At 42.6% G+C, this 27544-nt stretch overlaps 1 protein-coding gene and 1 long non-coding RNA gene across 2 annotated transcripts in view; both read left to right on the top strand.

Annotated features, from left to right (window-relative positions):
* Positions 1-27544, top strand: part of LOC137521346 (uncharacterized) — a 485899-nt gene that overhangs the window by 429350 nt on the left and 29005 nt on the right. The gene's annotated exons all lie outside the window — the stretch shown is intronic.
* LOC137521326 (acyl-CoA dehydrogenase family member 11-like) overlaps positions 1-27544 on the top strand; it is a 54724-nt gene that overhangs the window by 5030 nt on the left and 22150 nt on the right. Inside the window, exons 2-3 of the mRNA XM_068240447.1 lie at positions 14995-15268; positions 21601-21833. Coding sequence (XP_068096548.1) covers positions 14995-15268; positions 21601-21833 — 507 coding nt within the window. The remainder of the gene's footprint in view (positions 1-14994; positions 15269-21600; positions 21834-27544) is intronic.

Here is a 27544-nt window from a genome sequence, read left to right as displayed (position 1 = left end):
CTGTGCTGCAAAGGAGCAACTCTGTCTTCCCATTGGAGGTACAGGACAAGCACTTGCATATTTGGTGGACTACAAGGTTAAGTATACCTTAGGTCTGCATAGCCAGGCTGGACAAATCACTGGTACAGTATCCAGGGCTTCTTAAACATTGCAGCCATCACTGAATAGAGGCAGCCATTCACTTCCTGTAAGTGGCACATGTCCTGCAAATCTTTCTGCTCACAATTGGGCCAATTGTGAAGCCATCTTCATAATGCAGCCAATCATGATAAGCCACTCGCATCTGAAATGCGAGTGGCTTAGATATCTCCCTGGGCGGTACTTAGCACTTTTTTTCTCCACTGTCCTTAGTTTTGCAGAAAGGCGGCCCACTCTAATCTTCACTATGAGGCAATTGTCACACAAAACTCCAAAAATGGGCTGGACAAAATCAACACCCTTAACTTAAAGATATATCCAGGCTGGAAAAAAAATAAAGATCCACTTACCTGGGGCTTCCTCCAGCCCCTGGCAGCTGTCCTGTGCCCTCGCCGCAGCTCTGGTGGCTCCCCGCACAGGTCACTTGGTCTCACTGACATCATCAGGACGGAACTGCGCAGGCGCAGAACAACTACCCCAATGACATGCCCGATTCCCACACATAAGTGTGACCCCTGCCTTAAAGGGAACCTGAAGTAAGAGGCATATATGGAGGCTGCCATGCTTATTTCCTTTTAAAGGGATCTTTAAAGTGATCTAAATCTCTGACATAATATTCAATAAAAATGTGTTTTCCAACTTTTTATTACTCATACAGTTTTCATATTTGCTTTTGTGCATGAGTAATATTGTCTGTTTACAAATTACAAGTTCCCAAAGTGTAGTTTATCTTGCCCGGAAACCTGCCATTGCATTTTAGTCAAACTGCTTTTTATTATATATTAACATCTTCTAATTAGCTGTTCTGAACTGTTTGTGTGCTTGAAGCACAGAGGGCTTCACAGAGAGCTCCTTTTCACTAGTTACATTGTGTTTACACACATGTATCAACATTAGAATGCAAACAAAGATACTGTTATCTCCAGTTTGATGCGGATTTGAAGCTGAATAGCAGGACAAAGTGCTTTGTTTAACCATTTCAGTGATGTTCTGCTAAAAAAAATAATTCTGGTATGGTAGCTTTTAAGCTGTGAGGAATCTTTTAGAGCAAAGTAGAAATGCTGACTTTCAGACCACTTTAACCACTTCGCATCCAGACTTAGTTTTCAACTTATTGATCAGAGCAGTTTTGACAGTTTAGCTATGTCCCTATTTAATCAGAAATAACTTTATCCCTACTTATGACACAGAAATAAAATATATATTGTTTTTTTCAAGACAAACTAGGCTTTCATTGTATGCCATTTTTTCCCTCAAACAATTTTGTTTTCTATGAATTTTTATGGGAAAACAAAGAAAAAAATAGAAAAAACATGTATTTCTCAGTTTTACCAATTCCAGTTTAAAAATAAAAAGTGCTACTGTCGATAAAAAACACACATTTTGTTTGGCTATTCTTACTGCTTATCACAAAACTTCGATTATGTTCCTGTTACAATTTATGGTGAAGATATTTGATTCTGAAATAGTGCTACAAAGTGTGTTTTTCACTATGAAATGAGAAAATACAAGTATTTTTAATAGTAAAAATCAATCACATTAGCTCAGGAAACTTATATTCCCATTCACCAATTAGTCCTGCATCAAATAGTGCCAAAAATATGCACAGGAGCAAGCCCAATCCTGCACAGCACTGCTTCTGCTACAAGACGTATATCTACTGACCTGTGGCTTAGATGAAGTCCCAGAGGACGTATATCTACTGACCTGTGGACGAAGTGGTTAAAGGAATACTTAAGCCAAAAAAAAAAAATGATATTTACTCACCCGGGGCATCCCTCAGCCCCCTGAAGCTGGATGGTGCCCTCGCAGCCCCGCTCCGATCGTCCTGTCCCTGCCGGCGGCTACTTCCGGGTTCGGCGACAGTCGCCGACAGGCTGGGAATGCGGCTGATTCTATACGCTATAGCAGCATAGAGGGTGATATAGCGGCTGGGAACGCGGAGAATCAGCCGCGTTCCCAGCCTGTCGGCGGCTGTCGCCGACCCCGGAAGTAGCCGCCGGCGGGGACAGGATGATCGGAACGGGGCTGCGAGGGCACCATCCAGCTTCAGGGGGCTGAGGGATGCCCCGGGTGAGTAAATATAATTTTTTTTTTTTTGGCTTAAGTATTCCTTTAAGCCATCTGAAAAAAAAAAAGAGTTTTACTTACCTAGGGCCTCTACCAGCCCCTTGCAGCCATCCTGTGCCTGCACCAGTCCTCTACGATCTTCCGTTCTCCAGCTGCAGCTTAGTTTCTTTTTTACAGACTCTGAGTCGGCGGGCAACTCCGCTTGCGCAACCCAGGATGCTATTGCGGAGGGAAACGCAAGCAGGGATATGCGTTGCCAGGGCTGCGCAGACACAGTGACCCACCAACTCCGAGTCAGCGTAATTGAAACTAAGCTGCAGTGCGAGAACGAAGGATCGTACTTGCGTGGGCACAGGACAGCTGCAGGGGCTGGTAAAAGCCCCATGTAAGTGAAACTTTTTTTTTTTTTCGGATGGCTTAAAGTGGACCTGAACTCAGAACTCCTCTCTGCTCTAAATGATACACAACAAAAACATTTATTTGTTACAGCTGATACAAATCCTAAAATACATCTGCATAGTTTCTATTTCCTGATTCACGGAAGCAGACATATTGTTTACAGCCTGTGCTTTCAAATGAGCTTATCTGCCTATCTGCCATAGGCAGTCATGTGACACAGGGAAGTGATCAAATTACAACTAGTGATTAGACATAAATGAGGGAGAATTACACAGGCTAAACTCTTTAAATACTTGCAGTGTGCATTTCTGTTATGTTTTCCTTGTTTCTGTGCAAGAGTTCAGGTCCACTTTAAGGATCCCTTTTAAACAATACTAGTTGCCTGATGCCCATTCTGGTCAGTAGTATCTGAATCACACACTTGAAACAAGCATGCAGCAAATCTAGTCAAGAGTTTTGTCAGAAACCTCTGATCTGCATACTTGTTCATGGTCTATAGCTGTAAGTATTTGGGCTCATACCCACTAGCCGCCTTTTTCTAAGCACTAGTGATTTGAAAAAGCTCTTGCTAATGCAGTGCTATGGGGGATTGTTATAAAATAGCTTTACTCAAGCGGGATCACACCCATAGCATAACATTAGCGAAAGCTTTTCAAATCACAAAGCGCTCCTAGTGGGTTCCAGCCAGGCCTTAGAGTGGATCAGCAGGATAGCTAAGTCTGGCACCCAAATTACACACTGGGTGCCGCAATTAACATTGCGGTCTATGCCGGCGCCCAAATTACCTGCCTCCAGATTCCTCAGGCTTCCAGGCCTCTTGTAGAGTACCCGAGCTTGAGTACTAAGGAACGCTAAGTGCGCACATACTGGAATTCCAGTTTCAGGACTTTGTTGCATCTCCAATGTTCTCGTAGCTAGGCCCTTCTCTGCAAGAACTGTGCTATAGTTGCTATACAGACAGCACCATCTTGTGGTTTGCTATATGATGGCCAGTCTTGTATTGTAATATGTAAAGTTGTAGTTAGTGGGGATTGGAGTGGCTTTGATATACTGCATTTTATCCTATAAGTTTTGGAGCTCCACTATATATTTAAACCTGAAAGGTAGTGGAATATGCTATATATTGTTGGCATGTATCAGGCTTAAAATTCAAGTAACCATAATTGATTGAGTAAAAGTCCTGAAATTTCACTTTTTAAATGGTGTTATTGTCCGTACCATTTCACATTTTATCGATGTACCGCGTATCATAATTTTGGACTCCCCAGTAGAAGGGCAAGCCAGCTATTGTTTATATTTCCCAAATGACTAATACCTATGAGAGCAAGAACATTGATTCTGTCATGTCGATTTGATCACTATGATCACCAGTGATCACTGCAGGCACTGAAGTCACTCACCTGTCCTAGCATAGCAGCCAGCTTTGTACTGCCACAAGTACCAGGTTCTGGCTTAAAAATGTTAGCAACCTGGGATTTGTTACTTGCAACAGTACAAGGCTAGCTGGAATGCAAGCATGGGAGCACCGCTCAAGGCTGGAACTAATGGAGGCGAGTCATACTTGCCAAACATGCTACTTGTTTCTGATCGCTGCATATGGGGGTGGAGGAGGGACCACTTAACTACCAGGAAGGCTTATGGGGACCATTACACGCAAGAGACACATATAGGGGAGCACTAGACACCAAAGAAACGTATAGGGGACTGCTAGACACCAAAGAAATATAAAGTGGACCACTAGACACTAGGATAACACTAGAACGGAAAATTATCGGGGACAACTAGACACTAGGGAAGCATATGGGGGACCACTAGAACATAGGTTCTCAACGTGTGGTACGCGTACCCCAGGGGGTACTTCTGATGGTACCAGGGGGTACTCGGGCTTGATATACTTAACTGAAAATAACAAATTTAGAGTTTTAGAAAATGATAAATCTTATTTAAACAAAGCAATAGTAAATGCTTGGAAATTGTTTAGAGCCAATTATAATGTACTACGATTAAATATATATTTGTCAAGGGGTACGTGTGATAGTGTTTACCAAGCTAGGGGGTACTTGGTGAGTACAGGGTTTTAAAAGGGGTACATACCAATCAAATGTTGAGAAACACTGCACTAGAACATCAGAGAATAATATGGGGGACTGCTAGAATACCAGGGAAGCATGGTTGTTTGTGTGCGCTTGCTGCCCCAGCCAGCCACCAATCAGCACTCCACAACACATTATCAGCACCCAACTAGCAGTGCTAGCACCCATTTAGTGGTTGGCACCCAGCCACACACCTACACATCCACACTCAGCCGTACACCTTTAAGCGCCCATTCACTTGTGTATCACTCTCATATTATATATACGCACATATTATATACAGTGTACATTCAGTGGTTTTCCTGGGGGACGCATCCTCACAAATTTACTTCAGGCAGTAGAAGGTTTAGAACCTGTCCTGTGTACAGGAGCGCGGCCACAAAGTTTCAGAGAGTCCAAGCTAGAAGTGGTCTTGTATTAACTTTTGTATTGTTTATTTTGTATTGTTATGCCCTGTATGCTGTTGTGCAGCGCCACGGAGGATTCTGGCGCTATATAAATCAATAATAATAATAGAAGTGATGGTCTGGAGGTACCGACGCTTCCATCTACTGAGTTCAGTATCTGATTGCTTTCCAGGGTACTTTGACATGAAGGGGAAAAAGTTAGATACCGTATTTACCACAGTTGAGGAAAGCCTCTGGATATTCCAGAACTTCCCGACCTTCTTACGCCACCTGCACTTCTCCGCTCCTGCACTAGGAACATTTGATAATATTTGTCATTAATATTGAATATTGCTTGCAGCCGCGCTTCTCTCCTTGAACGGGTGCGGCTGCACAGTGCAGGCACAAAGTATGGTATGCGCAGTAGTACTGAGCCAATTGTGCATGGCCTTTTCTACCCAGCATGAAAGGCTCCGTGGCCGTGCTACTGCGCAGGTGTGGGAGAAAAGGTGGGTCCTTAGCGATGAGGATCTGGAGCATCCAGAAGCTTCCTTCTACAGTGTTTTTTTTTCACATCAGATTTGCTTGGTGATGGTGAATGGGTTAAACATTGATTTAGAATCAGTATATGAATCAGGATACAAAGAGCTGTAGTTTAATCATGTCATATATAGAAGCAAAAAAAGAAAAGCTATTCCTTGAAGAAGAGCCAGCAAAGGCTTGATATTAGTTGGAAAATGGTACAACATTTTTGTATGGCAATAATAGATGCATTGTTAGCCTTATTTTTAAACGTTACATAGTTATATAGGTAGGAAAAAGACATACGTCCATAGAGTTCAACCTGGAGATAAAGTACACCAGCCTGCACCCTCACATATCCCTATTGATATTTTGTTATAATTTGATGTTATCATTTGTTGACGTTATGATTTGTTTACCTTTATTATGTTCTTTGCAACATTGTACAGACACTTGATTTTTAAGCTGATGGTGAAAGAGTTGTTATACATAGTTACATAGTTATTTGGGTTGAAAAAAGACATACGTCCATCGAGTTCGACCATAAAACAAGTACAACACCAGCTTGCTCCCTCCCATATCTATGTTGATCCAGAGGAAGGAAAAAAACAAGGCATGGTCAAATTAGCCCCCAGATGGCAATCAGATAAAATCCCTGGATCAACATCACTGGGCATTACCTAGTAATTATAGCCATGGCTGTCTTTCCATGCAAGGAAAGCATCTAAGCTCCCTTTAAATGCAGATATAGAATTTGCCATAACTACTTCCTGCGGCAATGCATTCCACATCTTAATCACTCTTACTGTAAAGAACCCTTTCCTAAATGAATGGCTGAAACGTTTTTCCTCCATGTGCAGATCATGTCCTCTAGTCCTTTGTGAAGGCCAAGGGACAAAAAGCTCATCTGCCAAGCTTTTATATTGCCCTCTGATGTATTTATACATGTTAATTAGATCCCCTCTAAGGCGTCTTTTCTCTAAACTAAATAAACCCAGTTTATCTAACCTTTCTTGGTAAGTAAGACCTTCCATACCTCGTATCAAATTTGTTGCCAGTCTCTGCACCTGCTCTAAAACTGCAATATCTTTCCTGTAATGTGGTGCCCAGAACTGAATTCCAGATTCCAGATGTGGCCTTACTAGAGAGTTAAACAGGGGCAATATTATGTTAGCATCTCGAGTTTTTATTTCCCTTTAATGCATCCCAAAATTTTATTAGCTTTAGCTGCAGCGGCTTGGCATTGAATACGATTATTTAGCTTGTTGTTGATGAGTACTCCTAAGGCCTTCTCCAAGTTTGATGTCCCCATTTGTATCCCGTTTATTTTGTATGGTGTTAGACCATTGGTACGACCAAAATGCATGACCTTACATTTTTCAACATTGAATTTCATCTGCCATTTATGTGCCCATATAGCCATCCTATCCAGATCCTGTTGCAATATGACACTATCTTCCTAAGAGTTGATGATTCTGCACAATTTTATTATCATCTGCAAAAATAGCAACATTGCTTTCTACTGCATCTACTAGATCATTAATAAATAAATTAAAGAGCACTGGACCCAGTACTGACCCCTGTGGGACCCCACTGCTAACAGTCTCCCATTTTTAATAAGATCCATTGATCACAACTCTTTGTTTTCTGTCCCATAGCCAGTTCCCTATCCATGCACACAGATTCTTCCCCAGTCCTTGCATCCTCATTTTTGCACCAGACTTTTGTGGGGAACAGTGTCGAAGGCCTTTGCAAAGTCCAAGTATATCACATCTACAGCATTCCCAATATCCACATTAGCATTCACTACCTCATAAGAGCTGAGCATGTTAGTTAAACAGGACCTGTCTTTAGTAAATCTGTGCTGATGCTGAGAAATAAGATTATTTTCTACTATGAAGTCTTGTATAGTGTCTCTTAGTAAACCCTCAAATAGTTTGAACACAACTGATGTTAAACTTGCAGGTCTATAATTTCCCGGATCTGATCTTTTTTGCCCTTCTTAAAGCCAATGGTTGCCACTTTAAAAATAAAAAAGTCAGATACTCACCTAAGGAGAGGGAAGGCTTGGTTCTAATGAGCCTTCCCTCTCCTCTCCCGGTGCCCTCGGTGCTGCGCTGGCTCCCCCGTTCGCGTCCACCGCTGCAGGGACTTCGGAGGTCTTCAGGAGCACTCGGGCTTCTGAAGATGGGCCGCTCCATACTACACACGCGCGAGTGCGTCATAGAGGGCGCTCACACATGTGTAGTATGGAGCGGCCCGTCTTCGGGAGCCCGAGTGCTCCCGAAGGCTTCCGAAAGCTCCCTTCGGCTGCAGAAGTGGCAGTATTTGACCGAACTGGTTGAATACTGCTACGGGGGATCCTGCGTGGGACCAGGCACCGGGAGAGGAGAATGAAGGCTCATTAGGACCGAGCTTTCCCTCTCCTTAGGTGAGTATCTGACCTTTTGATTTTTTAAGGGGTAAACATTCACTTTAAATAATGGGAAAACGTGGGCTGTACGCCAATCTACCGGAACTCTGCCAGTTGAAAGAGAGTCACAAAAGATAAGATAAAGGGGTTTATCGATAACGGAACGGAACTTCATTCCCTTAGGACCCGAGGATGTATGCCATCCGGGCCAGGTGCCTTGTCTATTTTTAATTTATTTAGTCTTGCCTTCACTTCTTCCGACGTTAAGTATTTAATATTACTATTGGAAGATTGAGACTCTTCTGCATCTGTAATTTACAACAGTGATGTTTCCCTTGTGAAGACAGAAGCAAAGAAAGCATTTAATAACTCTGCCTTACCTTGATCATCCACCATTGAGTTCCCACCCTCATCCTTTAGGGCCCATTTCCACTATTGCGAATTCGCATGCGTTTTTCGCATGCAAATTCGCATAGCAATACAAGTGAATGGGACTGTTTCCACTTCTCAGGATTTCTTTGCGTTTTTCTGTGCAGAAAAAAAATCACATGGCAGAGCCATCAGAATTAGCATACCGCTATGCGAATAGCATACAATGTTTTTAATAGGAAATTCACATTCGAAATTTACCCGCGACAATTCCCACCACACAAGTGGAAACGCAGCCTGAGGAGTCCAATACAGTCAACCTTTCTTTTTTTAGAGTTGATGTACTTGTAAAACGTCTTTGGGTTAGATTTGATATCCCTAGCGATTTGATTTTCAGCTTCTATATTTGCCAGACTAATTTTTTTTAACAACTTTTATTGCACTCCTTATAATTGTTTAAAGGACTTACGAGGCGAATATTAGAAAAAATGTTAGTTACCTTATTGCAATATCAGACCTCAGGGCAGACGATCAGTGCCTCCCCTGTCAGTTTCAGGTGCTCTGTTATCTAAATCCAGGATTCATTACAGGCCCCGACCCTCTGCAGGGTCGCCTGAAATGATGAGATAAGAATTGCCGCTTTAAACCAGGGCTGTGGAGTCGGAGTCGTGGAGTCGGGCAATTTTGGGTGCCTGGAGTCGGAGTCGGGAAAAAATGCACCGACTCCGACTCCTAATGAATTTGTAACTGTAATTAAAATAGAAAATATGATAAAATGTTCTATTTCTCAGATAATAGTCATTAAAAATAATGTATATATACACTATATATACAATAATAGCTGTGCTTAGTCTACAAAAATGAAATAAACCAATCAAAATTAGTTACTTGTGCTGCTTCAATAAAGCAGTCCCCGTATTTTTAAGGTCAGATATACATATCTGATTGTGACTGTATATATGATGTATACACAGGAATCTCTTATATATACTAAATAACATCTATGCTGTAAGAATAAAGTCTGATGTGTAGCTGTGTCACTAATAGAGATGGTCAACGAGATGGAAATAATTCTGCATTGATGCTGATTTATGCAAATGTATGCACTCCCTTTGCTGATGAAAGCAAATAATTTGATATGTTGTTAAAATTTGGTTTGGTGACTACAAATTAAAGGGTAACTGAGACGGATGAAAAGTAAAGTTTTATACATACCTGGGGCTTCCTCCAGCCCCCTTCAGGCTAATCAGTCCCTCGCTGTCCTCCACCACCTGGATCTTCTGCTATGAGTCCTGGTAATTCAGCCAGTCAGCGCTGTCCGGCCGCATGCCGCTCCCACAGCCAGGAACATTCTGCACCTGCGCAATAGTGCTGCACAGGTGTAGTATGCTCCTGGCGGCGGAGTGTGTGCATGCGCACTACGCCCGACTGGCTCAAGTACCTGGACTCATAGCAGAAGATCCAGGTGGTGGAGGAGGACAACGAGGGACTGATTATCCTGAAGTCGGCTGGAGGAAGCCCCAGGTATGTATAAAACTTTAATTTCATCTGTCTCAGGTTTACTTTGTTACACAGTAGTACTATACTCTACATATGCACTCCCCACAGAGCTGCAGGGAATCCACTGAGAATGCTGTGCACATTGAACACAAAGGTGTTGTCTGTTTACAATCTCCTCATTCCCCTGCAGAGTACCTGCACATCATTCTTACATGTTCCCACACTTACTTTGCCTAGGGCCTGATAGATGTTCTTTGTTCCGGTTTGTACCTTTTACAAGTACTCTTACCAAGGACTAGTTTTAGTCTAAAGGGAATAAATATAGTAGTCTACATATCCTTCTCACTTCAGTTGTCTTGTAAAATTCCTAAGCGTTGGCAGTTAAGAAACGAATTTCATGTTACATACTTTTAATCAACAAAATTGTAATATGCAAATTAGAGGAGTCGGAGTTGTGGAGTCGGAGTCGGTGGAATCCTAAACTGAGGAGTCAGAGTCGGTGGATTTTTTTGACCGACTCCACAGCCCTGCTTTAAACAGCAATGTGTTACACTCGTGGCCGCTACATAGCGGCTCCTCCCCAGCTGTGAGCCGCTGCTAGGAGGGAGCCGCTGCTATAGTAGGCAGCCCTGCCAGTATCATCCATTCACACGCCGCGGCCTCCCTCCCCCCACCCGCCGAGCAGCCAACACATCCATCTACTCTACCCCCTTTTTCGGAGGAATTCTGGCATGCTGACATGCAGTCACTGAAGAGCCGCTGGCTCATATTGAGTAGAGAGTCACTGAGGAGCCGCTGGTGAGCCGGCTCACGTACGAGCGGATAACAAAGAACCGCTGGTGAATCAGAATACAAATTCTGATTCACCAGCGGTTCTTTGTTATGCGCTCGTACGTGAGCCGGCTCACCAGCGGCTCCTCAGTGACTCTCTGCTCAATATGAGCCAGCGACTCTTCAGTGACCGCATGTCAGCATGCCCAGAATTCCTCCGAAAAAGGGGGTAGAGTAGATGTGCTGGCTGCTCGGCGGGTGGGGGAAGGGAGGCCGTGGCGTGTGAATGGATGATACCGGCAGGGCTGCCTACTATAGCAGCGGCTCCCTCCTAGCAGCGGCTCACAGCTGGGGAGGGAGCCGCTATGTAGCGGCCACGAGTGTAACACATTGCTGTTTAAAGCGGCAATTCTTATCTCATCAGTTCAGGCGACCCTGCAGAGGGTCGGGGCCTGTAATGAATCCTGGATTTAGATAACAGAGCACCTGAAACTGACAGGGGAGGCACTGATCGTCTGCCCTGAGGTCTGATATTGCAATAAGGTAACTAACATTTTTTCTAATATTCGCCTCGTAAGTCCTTTAATGCAGCCTCGATCCCCTCCTGTTTTAGGACCTTATAGGCATTCTTTTTCCACTTTATTTTATCTCTAAACTTTCTATTCATCCATAGAGGCCTTTTTTTATTCCTAGATGTTTTGTTTCCATATGGGATATATTTACTACAATATTGATTGAGAATCATTTTAAAGCTTGCCATTTCCCCTTCAGTGTCCTTCCCTTGTAGTACATTATCCCACCAACTTAGTTCACCAAACTTAGTGCCTGCCTGAGTTGATTGAACTTTGCTTTTCTAAAATTCATAGTTTTAGTTGTCCCGCTGCCCCGCGACCTATGAGTCATCTGATCAAACGTTATTATGTTGTGATCACTATTTCCCAAATGTTCTTGAACCTGCACATACGCATTGTGACAAGAATAAAGAGAGTGTGTTCAGTGTGTGTCGGCTGATTAAAGGACAACTGAAGCAAGAAGGATATGGAGGCTGCCATATTTATTTTCTTTGGGCTCGTTCACATCTAGGGTGTTTTTGGCCTTTTTTCAAGCGCAGGCGATTTTCAAAATCGTCCACAAAACGCTTGTGCAATGAATCTCTATGAGAAGGTTCATATCAGTGCGTTTAGTCCGCTTTGCACTTCGCAAAGCGGTGCATGTACCATTTTTTTGGGGCGATTTTGGTCTAATGGAAGTTATAAGAAGAGCGCTAAACGCTCACAAATTCGCTTTGTGCGAATTGCATTCGCGATTTTAAGAATACATTGTATTTAATCTTTTCCAGGTCAAAGAGTTCCCTTCCTGACTTGCGTCAGGAAGTGAATAAAAAAATCGCTTTGCAAAAGCGCTTTAGAAAACGAATCAAGCACCGGCAAGCGCCGGGAGGGGCTAACAAAAATTGCACACAAAATGTTTGCGATTTCGATTTTAGATGTGAACAGTGCCTTGGCTATTCTGATAATCCTCTGCCTCTAATGCTTTTCTGTGTTCCTGACATTATTGTCAGATCAGAGAAGATTAGCTGCATACTTATTTCTGACACTGTTGCAGCCAAACAGATCAGCAAGACTGCCAGGCAACTGGTATGTTTTAACAGGAAATAAATATGGCAGCCTCCATATTCCTCTCACTTCAGTTGTCCTTTTAATAGTAGCAGATTGCACTGAGAGGTGGTTTGTCTTCTTACTTCTAAAGCCCCCTTTATACCATTCAACTTCAGGCACGATCGATCGAATTCGATTGGATCGAATTCTATTAGATCGATTAAGTCCGGCATGTCCGATTGGGATTCGATCGATCGTGTGATCGATTTTGGCTAGTTTTCAATGCAAATCGATTACGCCATCGATCGAATCTCGATTGAATCCTGATCGGACATGTCAAATTTAATCGATCTAATCGAATTTGATCCAATCGAATTCGATCAATCGCGCCTGAAATTGAATAGTGTAGAGGGGGCTTAACAGCTAAGATCAGCTGATCAGACCAGCCTGTTGATTGGAGGGGCGGCAGTAGGTGATAGACCAGGAAGCTCTGCAGAGTAGGGAGAATGGAAGTTGACCTTCAGAAGTACAGTGAGGAGAAAGAGATGGATCTTACTAAACAGTGACCACAAGGACAGGCTTAGCAGCTGGGTAAACTGTCAATTGACTTTGTGCTAAGAACAGAATTGGGAGCTGATGATCTCCATGCAGTGGCTCTACATTGATCATTTAAAGTGCCCCTGAAAGAGTTATATGTCTGATCGTATTTGTGTGTGCTGAAGGCTGTGAACAGCATGGATTGGATTATGACTGAGTATCTGTATGTTTGTTGCAGAGCACACATCAAAAAAATTTAATTATACATTGGTCAACTTTTTTCAACTGTTACAATCAATCAGAAGAACTGATTGTATTTTTCAAATTGAAAAGAAATATAAACTATTATATCATGTGAGCCACTTTAAAGTGGTCTGAAACTCTGGTATAACATTCAATAAAAATGTGTTTTTCTACTTTGTATTATTATTCATACAGTTATCATATTTGCTTTCGTGCACAAGTAATATTGTCTGTCTACAAATTACACGTTTTCAAAGTGTCGTTTTTCTTGCCCTGAAAACTGTCATTGCATTTTATTCCAACTGCTTTTTAATATATATTAAAATCTTCGAATGAGTCATTCTAAGCTCTATGTGCGCCTGAAGCAGAGACAGCTTCTCAGAAAGTGTTTTTTACTTGTTACCGACAAATGTATCAACATTGAAATGTAAACAAAGATACTGTTATCTTCAGCTTGGATGTGGATTTGAAGCTGAATAGCAGGACAAAGTGCCTTGTTTAACCATTTCAGTGATGTTCTGCTAAAAAAAAATGTCTGGGATAGTAGCTTTAAAGCTGTGAGAAATCTTTTAGAGCAAAGTAGAAATGCTGACTTTCAGACCACTTTAAAGGTGGATAAAACCACATATTAACTGAAAAAAATTAAATAAATCGTCCAATAAGATATTATTATTACTACCTATGATTTTGTTTTCAGTGTTCACTGTCAGATTTAAGAGAAATGTATTATAAAAAAAAATTCTTCTGGTTTCCTTCTTTACTGTTTCTCTGATGCCAAAAGTGACATCCCTTCTGATCTTTTTTTATTTATTTTTTTATTTTTTATAACCCAACTCATTGTTTATTAAAGTGGAACTAAACTCAGAATTTCCTCTCTGCTGTAAATGATTAGTTACAGAATTATAATCTTTATGGACATTTTTTTCTTTATTACAGTCTATGGAAATCCTAAAAAACTGAAGTGTAGGACTTAGGGCTTGATTCATTAAGCTAAAGCAGCGCAGCTTAAATGGAGCAGCACAAGTTAAAATGTTATTGCGCATGCTACGAGCAGTACTACTACGTAGCGGGTGCTGCTTTTAAATAACACCCGCTCCTTTAATCCTTCCCTGAGCCCCTTCAGGTCCATTAGCATTTTAGGACAAGATCCCCTCACTTTGATTGGCCCAATAGGTTGCCTGCTCGTAGCATGCACAATAACATTTCGCGCTGCTCCATTTAAGCTAATGAATAAAGCCCTTCATTTCACTTTGCAGGGAGCACTGAAGGGGATAAGCCTCAGTGTTTATTGTATGGGGAGAGAGCTGTGGAGGTGCCCTGCTGTTTTACAGCTGCTGATAAGCAGTAATTACACACTGTTATCTGGGCAAAGGAACACAGAGTAGTGAATTTGTTCAGAAACTATATGTGGAATAAAGGTGTGCTGTGCAAAAGATTGGTTCCACTTCTAAACAATTTTTCTTTTAACCATAACAGCCTCCCTATTTATTCCACATTCCTCCTTTACAGCGTGCCCACTTCATGCCTTCCATTATAGCGCCCCATTATAATGGTCATTATTATAGTGCTTCCCTCTAATAGTGCTCTTTATTATACTGCCATCCATAATGCTACTTCCCCTTTTTACAGTATCTTTTATTACTGTGCTCCATACTGTACCGCAAGTGGAGAGGATAAAACTCATAATGGGTAGATGAGTAAAGAGGACATAATATAGCCAAGGACATACATTTGAGACTTTCTCATTTTGCCAGGCAAGCCAGCATAACCTCTTGAATCCTGTCTCATGGGGAGACTAAAAGCCAGGGAAACCCCTGCAGGGTCCTCAAGGAAAGCTATGGTTTTATGGAACCCTGGTTGATCAAGCCACTGTATTTATCTGACAAAATGATTTTTGTCTAAACTCGGCCATTGTCTTCACCCACTTATTCACTGGTGTGTTTCTTGTATTGCAGGATGAAGTTGGTCAATTTTCTGGTGGCCCGATGGCCTGCTAAGTGTTTGTGCGCCCGGGTACAGTACCAGCCTGCATGTAACATGAATAGTAAGAGTGCTGTGTCTCCAGCTGTCAACCATGAAGAGAAACCTCATCCCGTATTAGAAGAGCTACAGAAGCCATTCTCTCGTTCAATGACTGGTACCTTTTTCCAGGAGCAGCCGACATTGGGGAACCAGTTCCTGGAAGATGCATTTCTCCAGAGTTACTTGAAAAGACATCTTCCTCCACAGGTGGGCAGTAGATATAAATATATATTCATTTAAAAGATACACAGTAGTACTATACTCTACATATGCATTCCCCACAGAGCTGTTGGGACTCCACTGAGAATGCGATGCGCATTGAATGCAGAGGGGTTGTCTGTCACCCATAAACCTAGTTCAGATAGTGCATGAAGAATGTGTAATAGAGGAAGAATCCCCTCATTCTCCTTCATTGTAACTGCACATCACTCTTACATGTGCCCACAGTCACATTGCCTAGGGCCTGATCCATGTTTTTGTTCCTGTCTGCACCCTCTACAAGTACTCCAAGTGCTAGTTTTGATCTCTATTTAACAGCTACTCTACAGCAATATTCTACGCTTAGTTAAAATGCATCTCTGATGTACATAAAAATAAAAAAGAGCCCCAGAGGTTTGCAAATGCTTTAAAGGGAACCAGAGACGACCAATATTGAAAAAAAAGGAAAAGCTTTTATACATACCTGGGGCTTCCTCCCGCCCCATAAGCCTGGATCGCTCCCACGCCGCCGTCCTCCGCTGCCTCTATCGCCGGTACCGGGTCCCATCACTTCCGGCGGACGCGGGCAATTTTCCGCATGAACAGGGACTCCCTCCATATCCTTACACATGCGCCTGCGTAAGTATATGGAGGGAGCCCCTGTGATGTGGAAAATTGCCCGCGTCCGCCGGCAGTGACGCACTACGCTTACGTCGCCTGGCCAAAAGTACGGGAACCGGTACCGGCGGATAGAGGAAGCGGTGGACGGCGGCGTGGGAGCAATCCAGGCTTATGGAGCTGGAGGAAGCCCCAGGTTTGTATAACATTTTTTTCTTCAACAGCTCTGGTTCTCTTTAAAGAAAATCTGTAACTAAAAAAAGTTCACCTGTGGGGTACTCACCACGGTTGGGGGAAGCCTCCAGATCCTATCAAGGCATCCCCGTCCTCCTGTGTCCCAAGGCGGCAGCTATAAAGCTTCCTGATTGGCGGGGATGTAAATATTTACCTTCCCAGCTCCAGCGCAGGTGCAGTATCAGCTCTTCGCTTGGAGATAGGCGGAAATAGCCGATAGCTGTCGGTCCGCTCTACTGCGCAGGCGTAAGTCTCCTGCACCTGCGTAGCGGACCTGACAGAGATCGGCTATTTCAGAGCGGAGAGCCGCAACAGCACCCCTCCGCTGGAGCCAGAAAAGGTAAATATTGCACAGCCTGACAAATTGTTGGCTGTGCGTTCCGTGGGCTGCAGCGAGACCGCCGTGAGACACAGGAGCACGGGGCAAGCCTCGATAGGATCCATAGGATCAGCTATAGAAAAGGTAGAGGCCTTTTTTTGCAAGGTGGCAGGGCTACATGCTGGAATCCAGCAAATATGGGGCTCTGGTGAATCTTATATAGACAACATGCTGGGGAATTCACGTTGGCTATGACAGGCCGGGATGAGCAAGAGGGTAGAGTTTCAGCTTTGTGGCCAGGAGCTTTTTGTTCCCAAAAGCAGACTCCATCTTAATATAGATTTAAAATTCCCAAGCTTTGGCAGTAATGAAATGCCTTTTGTGATCCATACTTTCAATCCACAAGATTGTTTTATGCAAATTAGAGGAGTCAGCGTCAGTGGAATCATAAAGTGAGGAGTTGGATTTGGATGATTTTTGTACCGACTCCACAGCCCTGATATGGGTCCGTGTGTGAATGTTCATACACTTGGTTACATTGACAGGACAGGAGGCCACTGTAGTTGCTGCTTTAGAAGTGCACATTTGCTGTGCATTTCAGCTATTCCAGTGAACTAGTTTTCAGTCCCAGCTGATATTTATAAAGAAAGTGTTGCATGAAGGGCCTGCATATTTTAAGAGTATATTTTGCTGTCTGTAAGATCTAAGATTTAAAAGTGTCACAAAATATCCATGGGTCAGCTGTTTTAACTAGCCTATGATCCTGTTATTTACACAGTATGTTCTGAACTCCAGTTTTATAACACAAAGCTAAAATGCCTTGATGTTGCCTGTAAATTTTCAGCACTGGATGTATTATAGTTAAAGTGTATGCAAACAGGAAAACATATGCTAACGTTTCTGAAGAGCCACAGTTACATATTCATTTCTCTCTTTGATAAATGGGTGACCTTGGTGGAGTAGTTTAGGTGAAACTATATCTTCAACAAATGCTTACTCTGAGACAGTGTAATATATTACCTACAGCTTTGTATTTCTCTATTGTGTCTGTATGCAAACCATTCAGGCAAAAGAATCGCACACCTCATACATTGCAGATGCTGATTCTGGACCTGTAGCAGTAGCAGTGTAAATCCAACAATCAAAAGAAAAGGTCTGCACACAGGCAATTGAAAACTGTACTTTATAATTCTACCACAAGAGTATCACACCATCTGACCGTTATAAGCCAACAATTTTTGAGGGGCCAGTCAGGGTTCACTTTGTGAAGGCACAGGGCAGATCATAATACCATGACGTTTCCTGTTCCTCAACAAAGGGAACCCTGACTGGCTCTGAAACGATTGTTTGCTATAAAAATCATTCTAAATAATTTTGGCCGATGATCTACAATTTTATACCGTGAGGCCTCATTCACACACAAAAACGCAAGCATTTTGCATTTTTGTGTGCTTTTTTTCCCCTGCCCGTCCGGCGCACCATTGAGTGCTGCGTTTCTGGTAAAAGCGCTTTTCTAAGAGCTTTTCCAGAGCGGTTTTGTAATTCACTCCCTGTTGCAAGTCAGGAAGTGAACTCTTTAACCCGGAAAATATTAAATACAATGTATTTACTCTAAACAACATGAACGCAGTCGCTGCATAATGCGGTTTTGTGAACATTTAGCGCTCTTCCTATAACTTCCATTATAGCAAAAACGCCCCAAAAATGGTACAGGCACCGCTTTGTTGAACGCACAGCGCACAAACCGCGCTTATATGAACCTTCTCATAGAGATTCATTGCACAAGTGTTTTGTGGGCAATTTTAAAAATCGCCTGCGCTTGAAAAAAAGGCCGAAAACGCATTATCTAATAGCTTACTAGTCTAGAACATAGAACTTCTATGTCAGCTTTTAGTGTAAAATGTTGTTTCTGCTGCTAAAATCCTGTCTTCAAAATTTGATCACATGACCACAAATACTTAAAATTTAGTTTGGTAAGGAGATAGGGGAAAGTTGTGTTTTTGTTTTTGTTTGTTTGGCCATGTGCTTATCATTAAAGGGTACTTGAGGTTAAAATCGACAGAGCTTATAATGAATGAGATCAGATTGGGGTAGGGGGGTCACTGGGTTAAAAATGTACCTGTCCTGGTATCTTCTGGTCACAGCTGATGCTCCACCCCCTTCTCAGCAGTGTGGCAGCAATCATGTTTCCAAAGGCTGCAAAGGATCCTTGGGAACCACCACCTGTTTAGCTGCAGCCCATTTCCAGCTCGGCAGCCACCAGTAAGGCCACGGCTGGCAAGCTGGGGGTGGGACGTGGCCACGCAGATGGGTGTGGACAGAACTTTGGCGGCGATTTTGAAAAAGAAAATCCAGGAGGCTGAAGAGTCACCTGCCTGAAGGGAAGACGTCAGGACAGGTGGGTATATAACCCTGCGGCCCACCCAGCCCTCCATCATTCAGACTCTGACAGCTTGGCTTTAGGTACTCTTGAAGCATTTCCATCAGTTGCTCCAACAGGAATTGGGCAAATCTCTCAAAGAGTGATAGATCCCAGCACTTTTTTTTGTAACAAGAAGATGAGTAGAAATCCTTGACAAGTTTTTATTGCTGTGCTCCATTTCCAGCCCCAGAATTACTAGCTATTACTAGGTTTTTATATTAAAGCCACACAACTCCATGGAAATGCCACAGACAGGAAGTGAGGCAAAATACTGTGGGAAAAAAAGCAGTTAAACACCACAAATGATTCTAACCCCTTTCTACACTATTTAAAACTAAACTAATCCATTTTCTTGGAAGGGTTTAAATATAGTAGATCATAACAGATGCTTTGAATATAAATCTTTGTATGGACACTAGATGAGTGTTGCTCAATTTGACCACTTTTTCAGTTGGATCTTGTGACTTTTCCACAAGTGTACATGGCATGTCTCTTGAATTTACTGGGTCTATTGTATTCCTAAGATTGAGGTCAATGGCCTTCCCTTTCCTTCTCCATAGTGATCCATTGGCATTCTAAGCCAGACTGTCTGTATATATCCTGGCCTGGCCTGATCCTGCAGATTCCCATCTTGCCATTTACTTCTAATATCTCAAGCTTCTATTTTTTCTTTAAATTTCCATTCCTATATATAGCTAATAAAACTCTGTAAATTGTCTCTCCCCCCCCTTATCCCAGTATGTGTCGTTGCATCCTTCCCCAGCTTATGAATCAGCACATGGTGGTTATATTTATCTGTCCCCAATCGGATGTATTGCAGTCAATTTCCCATGAGGGTGTGCATGTTAGTCACTCTTCTGACTCCTGTGTGGTCCTGTGACTGCACTTGTGTGTATTTGTGCAGGTTTTCAGCAATACACAGAGTATGTGTGATACACAAGGACATCAGATGTGCATAGACTGCACGGTCTAATGCTCCCACTAATGTATTGCGATTGGAACCCATTCATTAGGAGTAAACTGAATCTGCATTGCAGAGCAACACAAGTGCTGTGCGTTGCTATATATATATGATACACGGCCACCTGCGTTGCAAGCAGCGCACATCAGGACAGTGTGACTCAGAAGACTGACGGCAGTACATGTGCCCAACTGGAAAATACCTGTGATCCATTGGAAATTGAAAGTGGGGACAGATGTACAGTGCAATTCTTCACATATGTGGCTCTGCACTGGCAGAGACAGTAGGGCATTTATAATGAGGGAGGTCTTACCTGAGCATTGTAATGGTTGGAGCAATATGAGGGAACAGTAATGAGGGGAACACATGGAGTGGCACTATAATAAACATAGCACTCAGTGGGAGGCACTATAATGTTGGGGGACTATTGGGGGCTGAATATGGAAGTAAACACTATGGGCTTGATTCACTAAACCGTGATAAGACAAATATCACACGTTATTCAAGTTATCACACGTTATCCAAAGTCATCACACATTATCCAAACTACTTATCACACGTTATCCAAGTTATCACACGTTATCCAAGTTATCACACGTTATCCAAAGTTATCACACGTTATCAAAGTTAACACACCTAATCAGAGTAGCATAGCGAGCGCTACAACCTTATGCCTGCTAATTGGCAATGGCACTCGTCCTTCCCTGAGCCCCTGCGGGATCGTAGCACTCGCTATGCTACTCTGATAAGGGGCTTGATTCACTAAAGTGTGCAAAAAATGTTTACGTGGAATTTTTTTTGCGTTTGCGTGCTAATTTTCCCGTTTGCGGGCTGACACTAATTTAAGCGCGTCAACCTTCGCATAAACGCGAAGGTTAACTCGTGCTAAAATTTGCGTTAGCACGCGAACGTGAAAATTTGCACACAAAAAAAGAATTACACACGAAAATCGAGGCAAACTCACGCAAATCGCATAGCGCGGCCGTGATAACAGTTACTGAATCAACCTCCTTATCAGAGTAGCATAGTGAGCGCTACGAACCGGCAGGAGCTAAGGGCAGGACAAGTGCCATTGCCAATTAGCAGGCATAAGTTCGTAGCGCTCGCTATGCTACTCTGATAAGGCGTGTTAACTTTGATAACGTGTGATAACTTTTGATAACGTGTGACAACTTTGATAAGGTGTGATATTTGTTTTATCACGGTTTAGTAAACCAAGCCCTATGTGCCGGTGAAGCAGGGTAATTGAGAAAGGGAGGGGAGTGGCATTCTAATGGGAAGGGAGAACTAAAATGGAGGGAATACTAATAGGGGAGGAAGGACAACATTGCAGAAGCTAGGACACTGGGGGAGAGGATACTGGGACAATTTTTGGGGACCAATGAAGAGCTGGGACATACAGGGTGGGCAACAGAAAGCTGTAGCCTCAGTTGTGCATAGTCACACCCAGGTTTGAACAAGCCCAATATCGCCTTGAAAAATGAGAAAGATTCTAAGGGTGCAATGAAATGGAAGAGTTTGGGAACTAACGTGCTGCATTTTTCCGTTTTTATTTATTCTCTTTGGAGTTGTTACAGATTTTAACAGAGTAGTTGGTATTTTGATTTGGTCTCGCATGTTTTAATCATTAGTTTATACACATCACGTTCTTCTATCCCTGTCAGTGACTTTTAAAAAGCTGTTTTACATTAGAGATGGCAGATGAATTCTATTTGCCCGTCGAGCATCTGAAAAACAGGTGGATAAGATGAATCTGCCTGCTTTAACTTCTTGTCCATGATGTGCAGGTGCTTGCAGAAGCCAGTCGTGACCTTGAGCGTTTTGGACAGCGCATAGCAGAGGAGATTGACTCCCTTGGCCGAGAATGCGAACTAAATCCACCACAACTGCAGCAGTACAATGCCTGGGGTCACAGAATCGATAACATCGTTACCTGTCCAGCCTGGAAAAGAATGAAAGACCTGTCTGCAGAAGAAGGCTTGATAGCAGCCGCTTATGAGAGGAAGTACTCTAGCTGGAGGTAAATACACAAATACAAATAGAGTTACAGGAATCTGTGGATAATTTTACAAAATGTTGTTTTCTTCGAATAGTTGCAGGTGTTTCCGCCAAAGTTAAAGTGAAATCACAATTTGTAATGTTTTTACATTAGGAGCTATGTATGTTAGCATTTAGCTTGTTCCTGTTAATACACCCGCTCACTATACAGCTTGATGTTGCCTTTTCGTGCCCACTTACAGTGGTTTGCAAAAGTATTCGGCCCCCTTGAAGTTTTCCACATTTTGTCATATTACTGCCACAAACATGAATCAATTTTATTGGAATTACACGTGAAAGACCAATACAAAGTGGTGTACACGGGAGAAGTGGAACGAAAATCATACGAGATTCCAAACATTTTTTACAAATAAATAACTGCAAAGTGGAGTGTGCGTAATTATTCAGCCCCCTTTGGTCTGAGTGCAGTTTGTTGCCCATAGACATTGCCTGATGAATGCTAATGACTAAATAGAGTGCACCTGTGTGTAATCCAATGTCAGTACAAATACAGCTGCTCTGTGATGGCCTCAGAGGTTGTCTAAGAGAATATTGGGAGCAACAACACCATGAATTCCAGAACACACCAGACAGGTCAGGGATAAAGTTAATGAGAAATTTAAAGCAGGCTTAGGCTACAAAAAGATTTCCAAAGCCTTGAACATCCCACGGAGCACTGTTCAAGCGCTTATTCAGAAATGGAAGGAGTATGGCACAACTGTAAATCTACCAAAATTGCGCAAAAAAGTGGGATTAGCGCATCACCAGGCCGCCTCTGAATGGCCTCTGCTCAGAGATGCGCTGAGCCCCCCAGAAACTACAAACGCACCTTGAACCCAAACAGAGGCTCTGCATATACACCAAAGGCAAAACTGTTAAGTGGGAGCAGCTGACCAGAAATAAATTAAAACATAGCAAAGAAATGAACAGCGCTACTTAAAAACAGATGAGTGCTTACCTGCAAAAGAGTGCAAGCCCCACTTATGGGATAAAATACACACTGAGCATACACATGACCTGTCTACCACTTGGAGGATGTTAGTTTCCTATAACAGCTTGCATGCAACTTGTTAAGTACTTGTCCCTCCCACTGTCGAAGAAGTCTTTCTGGTCAGCTGCTCCCACTTAACAGTTTTGCCTTTGGTGTATATGCAGAGCCTCTGTTTGGGTTCAAGGTGCGTTTGTAGTTTCTGGGGGGCTCAGCGCATCTCTGAGCAGAGGCCATTCAGAGGCGGCCTGGTGATGCGCTGATCCCACTTTTTTGCGCAATTTTCAATTTTACTTGGTAGCGCGCCCAGGCTATGCATATGCATAGGTAGGATTTAGTTAGTGTTAGGTCCCCTCCCATGGAGGAAAGACTTCTTCGACAGTGGGCGGGACAAGTACTTAACAAGTTGCATGCAAGCTGTTATAGGAAACTAACATCCTCCAAGTGGTAGACAGGTCATGTGTATGCTCAGTGTGTATTTTATCCCATAAGTGGGGCTTGCACTCTTTTGCAGGTAAGCACTCATCTGTTTTTAAGTAGCGCTGTTCATTTCTTTGCTATGTTTTAATTTATTTCTGGTCAGCTGCTCCCACTTAACAGTTTTGCCTTTGGTGTATATGCAGAGCCTCTGTTTGGCTTCAAGGTGCGTTTGTAGTTTCTGGGGGGCTGAGCGCATCTCTGAGCAGAGGCCATTCAAAGGCGGCCTGGTGATGCGCTGATCCCACTTTTTTGCGCAATTTTCAATTTTAGTTGGTAGCGCGCCCAGGCTATGCATATGCATAGGTAGGATTTAGTTAGTGTTAGGTCCCCTCCCATGGAGGAAAGACTTCTTCGACAGTGGGAGGGACAAGTACTTAACAAGTTGCATGCAAGCTGGTATAGGAAACTAACATCCTCCAAGTGGTAGACAGGTCATGTGTATGCTCAGTGTGTATTTTATCCCATAAGTGGGGCTTGCACTCTTTTGCAGGTAAGCACTCATCTGTTTTTAAGTAGCGCTGTTCATTTCTTTGCTATGTAAATCTACCAAGACAAGGCCGTCCACCTAAACTCACAGGCCGAAGAAGGAGAGTGCTGATCAGAAATGCAGTCAAGAGGCCCATGGTGACTCTGGACGAGCTGCAGAGATCTACAGATCAGGTGGGGGAATCTGTCCATAGGACAACTATTAGTCGTGCACTGCACAAAGTTGGCCTTTATGGAAGAGTGGCAAGAAGAAAGCCATTGTTAACAGAAAAGCATAAGAAGTCCCGTTTGCAGTTTGCCACAAGCCATGTGGGGGACACAGCAAACGTGGAAGAAGGTACTCTGGTCAGATGAGACCAAAATGGAACTTTTTGGCCAAAATACAAAACAATATGTGTGGTGGAAAACTAACACTGCACATCACTCTGAACACACCATTCCCATTGTCAAATATGGTGGTGGCAGAATCATGCTCTGGGGGTGCTTCTCTTCAGAAGGGACAGGGAAGCTGGTCAGAGTTGATGGGAAGATGGATGGAGCCAAATACAGGGCAATCTTGGAAGAAAACCTCTTGGAGTCTGCAAAAGACTTGAGACTGGGGCAGAGGTTCACCTTCCAGCAGGACAACGACCCTAAACATAAAGCCAGGGGAAGAAGGAAATGGTTTAAAACAAAACATATCCATGTGTTAGAATGGCCCAGTCAAAGTCCAGATCGAAATCCAATCAAGAAGCTGTGGCAAGATCTGAAAACTGCTGTTCACAAACGCTGTCCATCTAATCTGACTGAGCTGGAGCTGTTTTGCAAAGAAGAATGGGCAAGGATTTCAGTCTCTAGATGTGCAAAGCTGGTAGAGACATACCCTAAAAGACTGGCAGCTGTAATTGCAGCAAAAGGTGGTTCTACAAAGTATTGACTCAGGGGGCTGAATAATTACGCACACCCCACTTTGCAGTTGTTGTTGTTTTTTTTTTTTTTTTTTTTAAATGTTAGGAATCATGTATGATTTTCGTTCCACTTCTCACGTGTACACCACTTTGTATTGGTCTTTCATTCCAATAAAATTGATTAATATTTGTGGCAGTAATATGACAAAATGTGGAAAACTTCAAAGGGGCCGAATACTTTTGCAAACCACTGTATCACAGCCAAAGGTAATACTTGTCTAACAACGTCCTTTTTTACATTTAGGACATTCTCCGTGGTTTCTAGAATTAAAAGGACAAGTATTCCGTCTCTTAGAAGAGATGAGACAAAATATTTAGTTGCACTAATATTTAGATGCACTTATTTCTAAGAAAACAAGTTTTCCATTTGCTGACAGAGAAATGATTCACCTGTGATATCGCTATAACAGAGTTGATGTGATAACGATTTGCTTCTGTGAGGATGATGAGAATGACAATAGCAGATAATGATATACAAAACGTACATTTGTAAGTGACCCTTTGTGAAAGCAGGCAGAACACAGAGGGCTGCAGCAGACAGTTATAGCCCAGTTAACCGGTGCAGCCCTCTGCCTGCTTTCACAAAGGTTCCCTTACAAATGTACGTTTTGTATATCATTATCTGCTATTGTCATTCTCATCATCCTCACAGAAGCAAATCGTTATCGCATCATCTCTGCCATAGTGATATCACAGATGAATCATTTCTCTGTCAGCAAATGGAATAACGCTGATCAAACTTGTTTTCTAAGAAATGAGTGCAACTTTAAAAACCCAGAAGTGATGAAATCTGTTGGTTAAACATATAGCGCAATGAAAAAAACATTGTTTTCCTGGCTAGTGACTGTAATTCGCATTTACTTGTATACGTCATATAAAACTACAGAACTTTTTCATATTTGGTCAAAAATAATATTTTTGTCTCTGAAACTGAAGAAGCGTTGTGTTGGAATGACTGGATGCTATTGAACACCCTGTGTGTGTGATTAGATATACCTCAACCCCCTTCCAGCCAATACACCACCAAATACTTATCTAAGAAGAGAGAAGCCTCTGGATCCTATAGAGGCTTCCCACGCCGTCCCCCATTGCTGAACACAGACCCCCATATTACCTACAAGGGCTTGTCTGTAGGAACATCAGGCCATGCTAGTCTCCAGATAAGAGTGCAGCTGTATTGCGCCTGCATGAGTATAGGGGCACCTGCGTAGTAAACTGGAGCCACTTGTGCATGAGCGGCTCCATGCTACTGCACAGGCGCAGCTGAACTCACATGGGTGCAAAAAGAGCACAGCCCAATGTTAAAGAGGGTCCCGGGCAGAGGACTGGAGGACAAGACCCAGTAGAGCAAGTGAGCAAGCGTTCGTAGGAACGTGGAACCGCTTGGGATCCTGAACCCACCTCCTTTCACCACTCTTGCACTGTATGAAGCACGCCATGCATGTGGGCTTGTATGTATAACCTGCATCCCTGCAAATAAAGATTGTTGGATGGTGCTTGGCTTCCCTTCTCGCTTTTGTACAGTGTATGCTTCGCCAGTTGTACCGGCCTGAAAGCCGAGAGTCCGTTCCAACTGTACCACCAACGTGCTGAGTGTAGGCAAGTGTTTCCATTTCATTTTTCTGATGCATATTGCAATAAAGCTGCCATCAGACAACTCGCCTATAGGGCCAAGCACGCTTCTCTCATATTTACCATAGGTAAGTATTTACTTTTGGACATTTATTATACCTTGGGTTTTCTTTTAATAGTAGGCATGAGTGCTCATATACAATATATGCATTTCGTTTTATTCAGCTTGAAATTAGACCAACCAAAAATGACAGGAAGTTATTTTTAATCAGTTTAAAGCTACAAACAATTTTACATGAAATTTGTATGTAAGCAAAACTTATTTGTGCATGTGTTCATTAGTACAAACAATTCCATTGCAATGTGATATTACACAGCAGTGTACATTTGTGTGCGCCTCCATTTGATGTGATGAGTGGAGCGCATATTACAGCGGCCATGCATTGCACTACTACAAACCACCACCTTTTCATTATAAGCTCAGTTCCCCCTTCTCTTGTGTCATTGATTGTACTTTTTATGGATGTAAGTGTGTAATTTTAACCTTGTCCTTTATTGTTCCGTGTTGGGTAATAAGCACTTAATAAATAAAAGATAATAACCTGAGGGATGGTTAATCACTATTTACATCCCAGTTGGAGGATGAAATTGCCACTGCTTTCATTTGTTTACATCTAACCCTACTAGGTCCTGACAGAAGTGTTACTATTTCATAACTCTACTACCAGTTTATTTAGCTTTTATTCTGTTTTATGGAGAATGCATCAGTTGAAGAACAGCAGCTTGGATCCCCCATATTACTACCCTTTTTCTAAGTTCTGCAACGGCAATTATTCCAGCCTGGCAGGCCCACGCAAAACTACAATACATGTGTTTGGTGAAACTGGCCTTTTAAGTTTGTAGTCTGTTATGAGGGAAATGATCATCTGATGCTTAATCTGCTCTGCAAGGGACATTGTATCCATGCCACAGTCAGCTGATTAACAGTTTAGATGTGCTGTGATGATTTTGTTTGGATATGACGTAACTATGTAATTATGCTAACATCAGTGATGTGGTTTTAGTTAGTGCTTTTGTGTCCCCTCAACTCACCATGTTTATTTTCCTGTGTAGATAAACAGATGTGTTTTGTGAAACAGGCAACTGAGCATGATATAGGAACCATAATGACATATAGAAGAACATAATAAATTATTCAGGGTATCCATTTTTGCTTAAAGG

The sequence above is a fragment of the Hyperolius riggenbachi genome, chromosome 1 (genome assembly GCF_040937935.1).
Source record: "Hyperolius riggenbachi isolate aHypRig1 chromosome 1, aHypRig1.pri, whole genome shotgun sequence".
NCBI lineage: Eukaryota > Metazoa > Chordata > Amphibia > Anura > Hyperoliidae > Hyperolius > Hyperolius riggenbachi.
The sequence above is the reverse complement of the archived record's forward strand: the minus strand, read 5'-3'. Positions and strand labels throughout refer to the sequence as shown.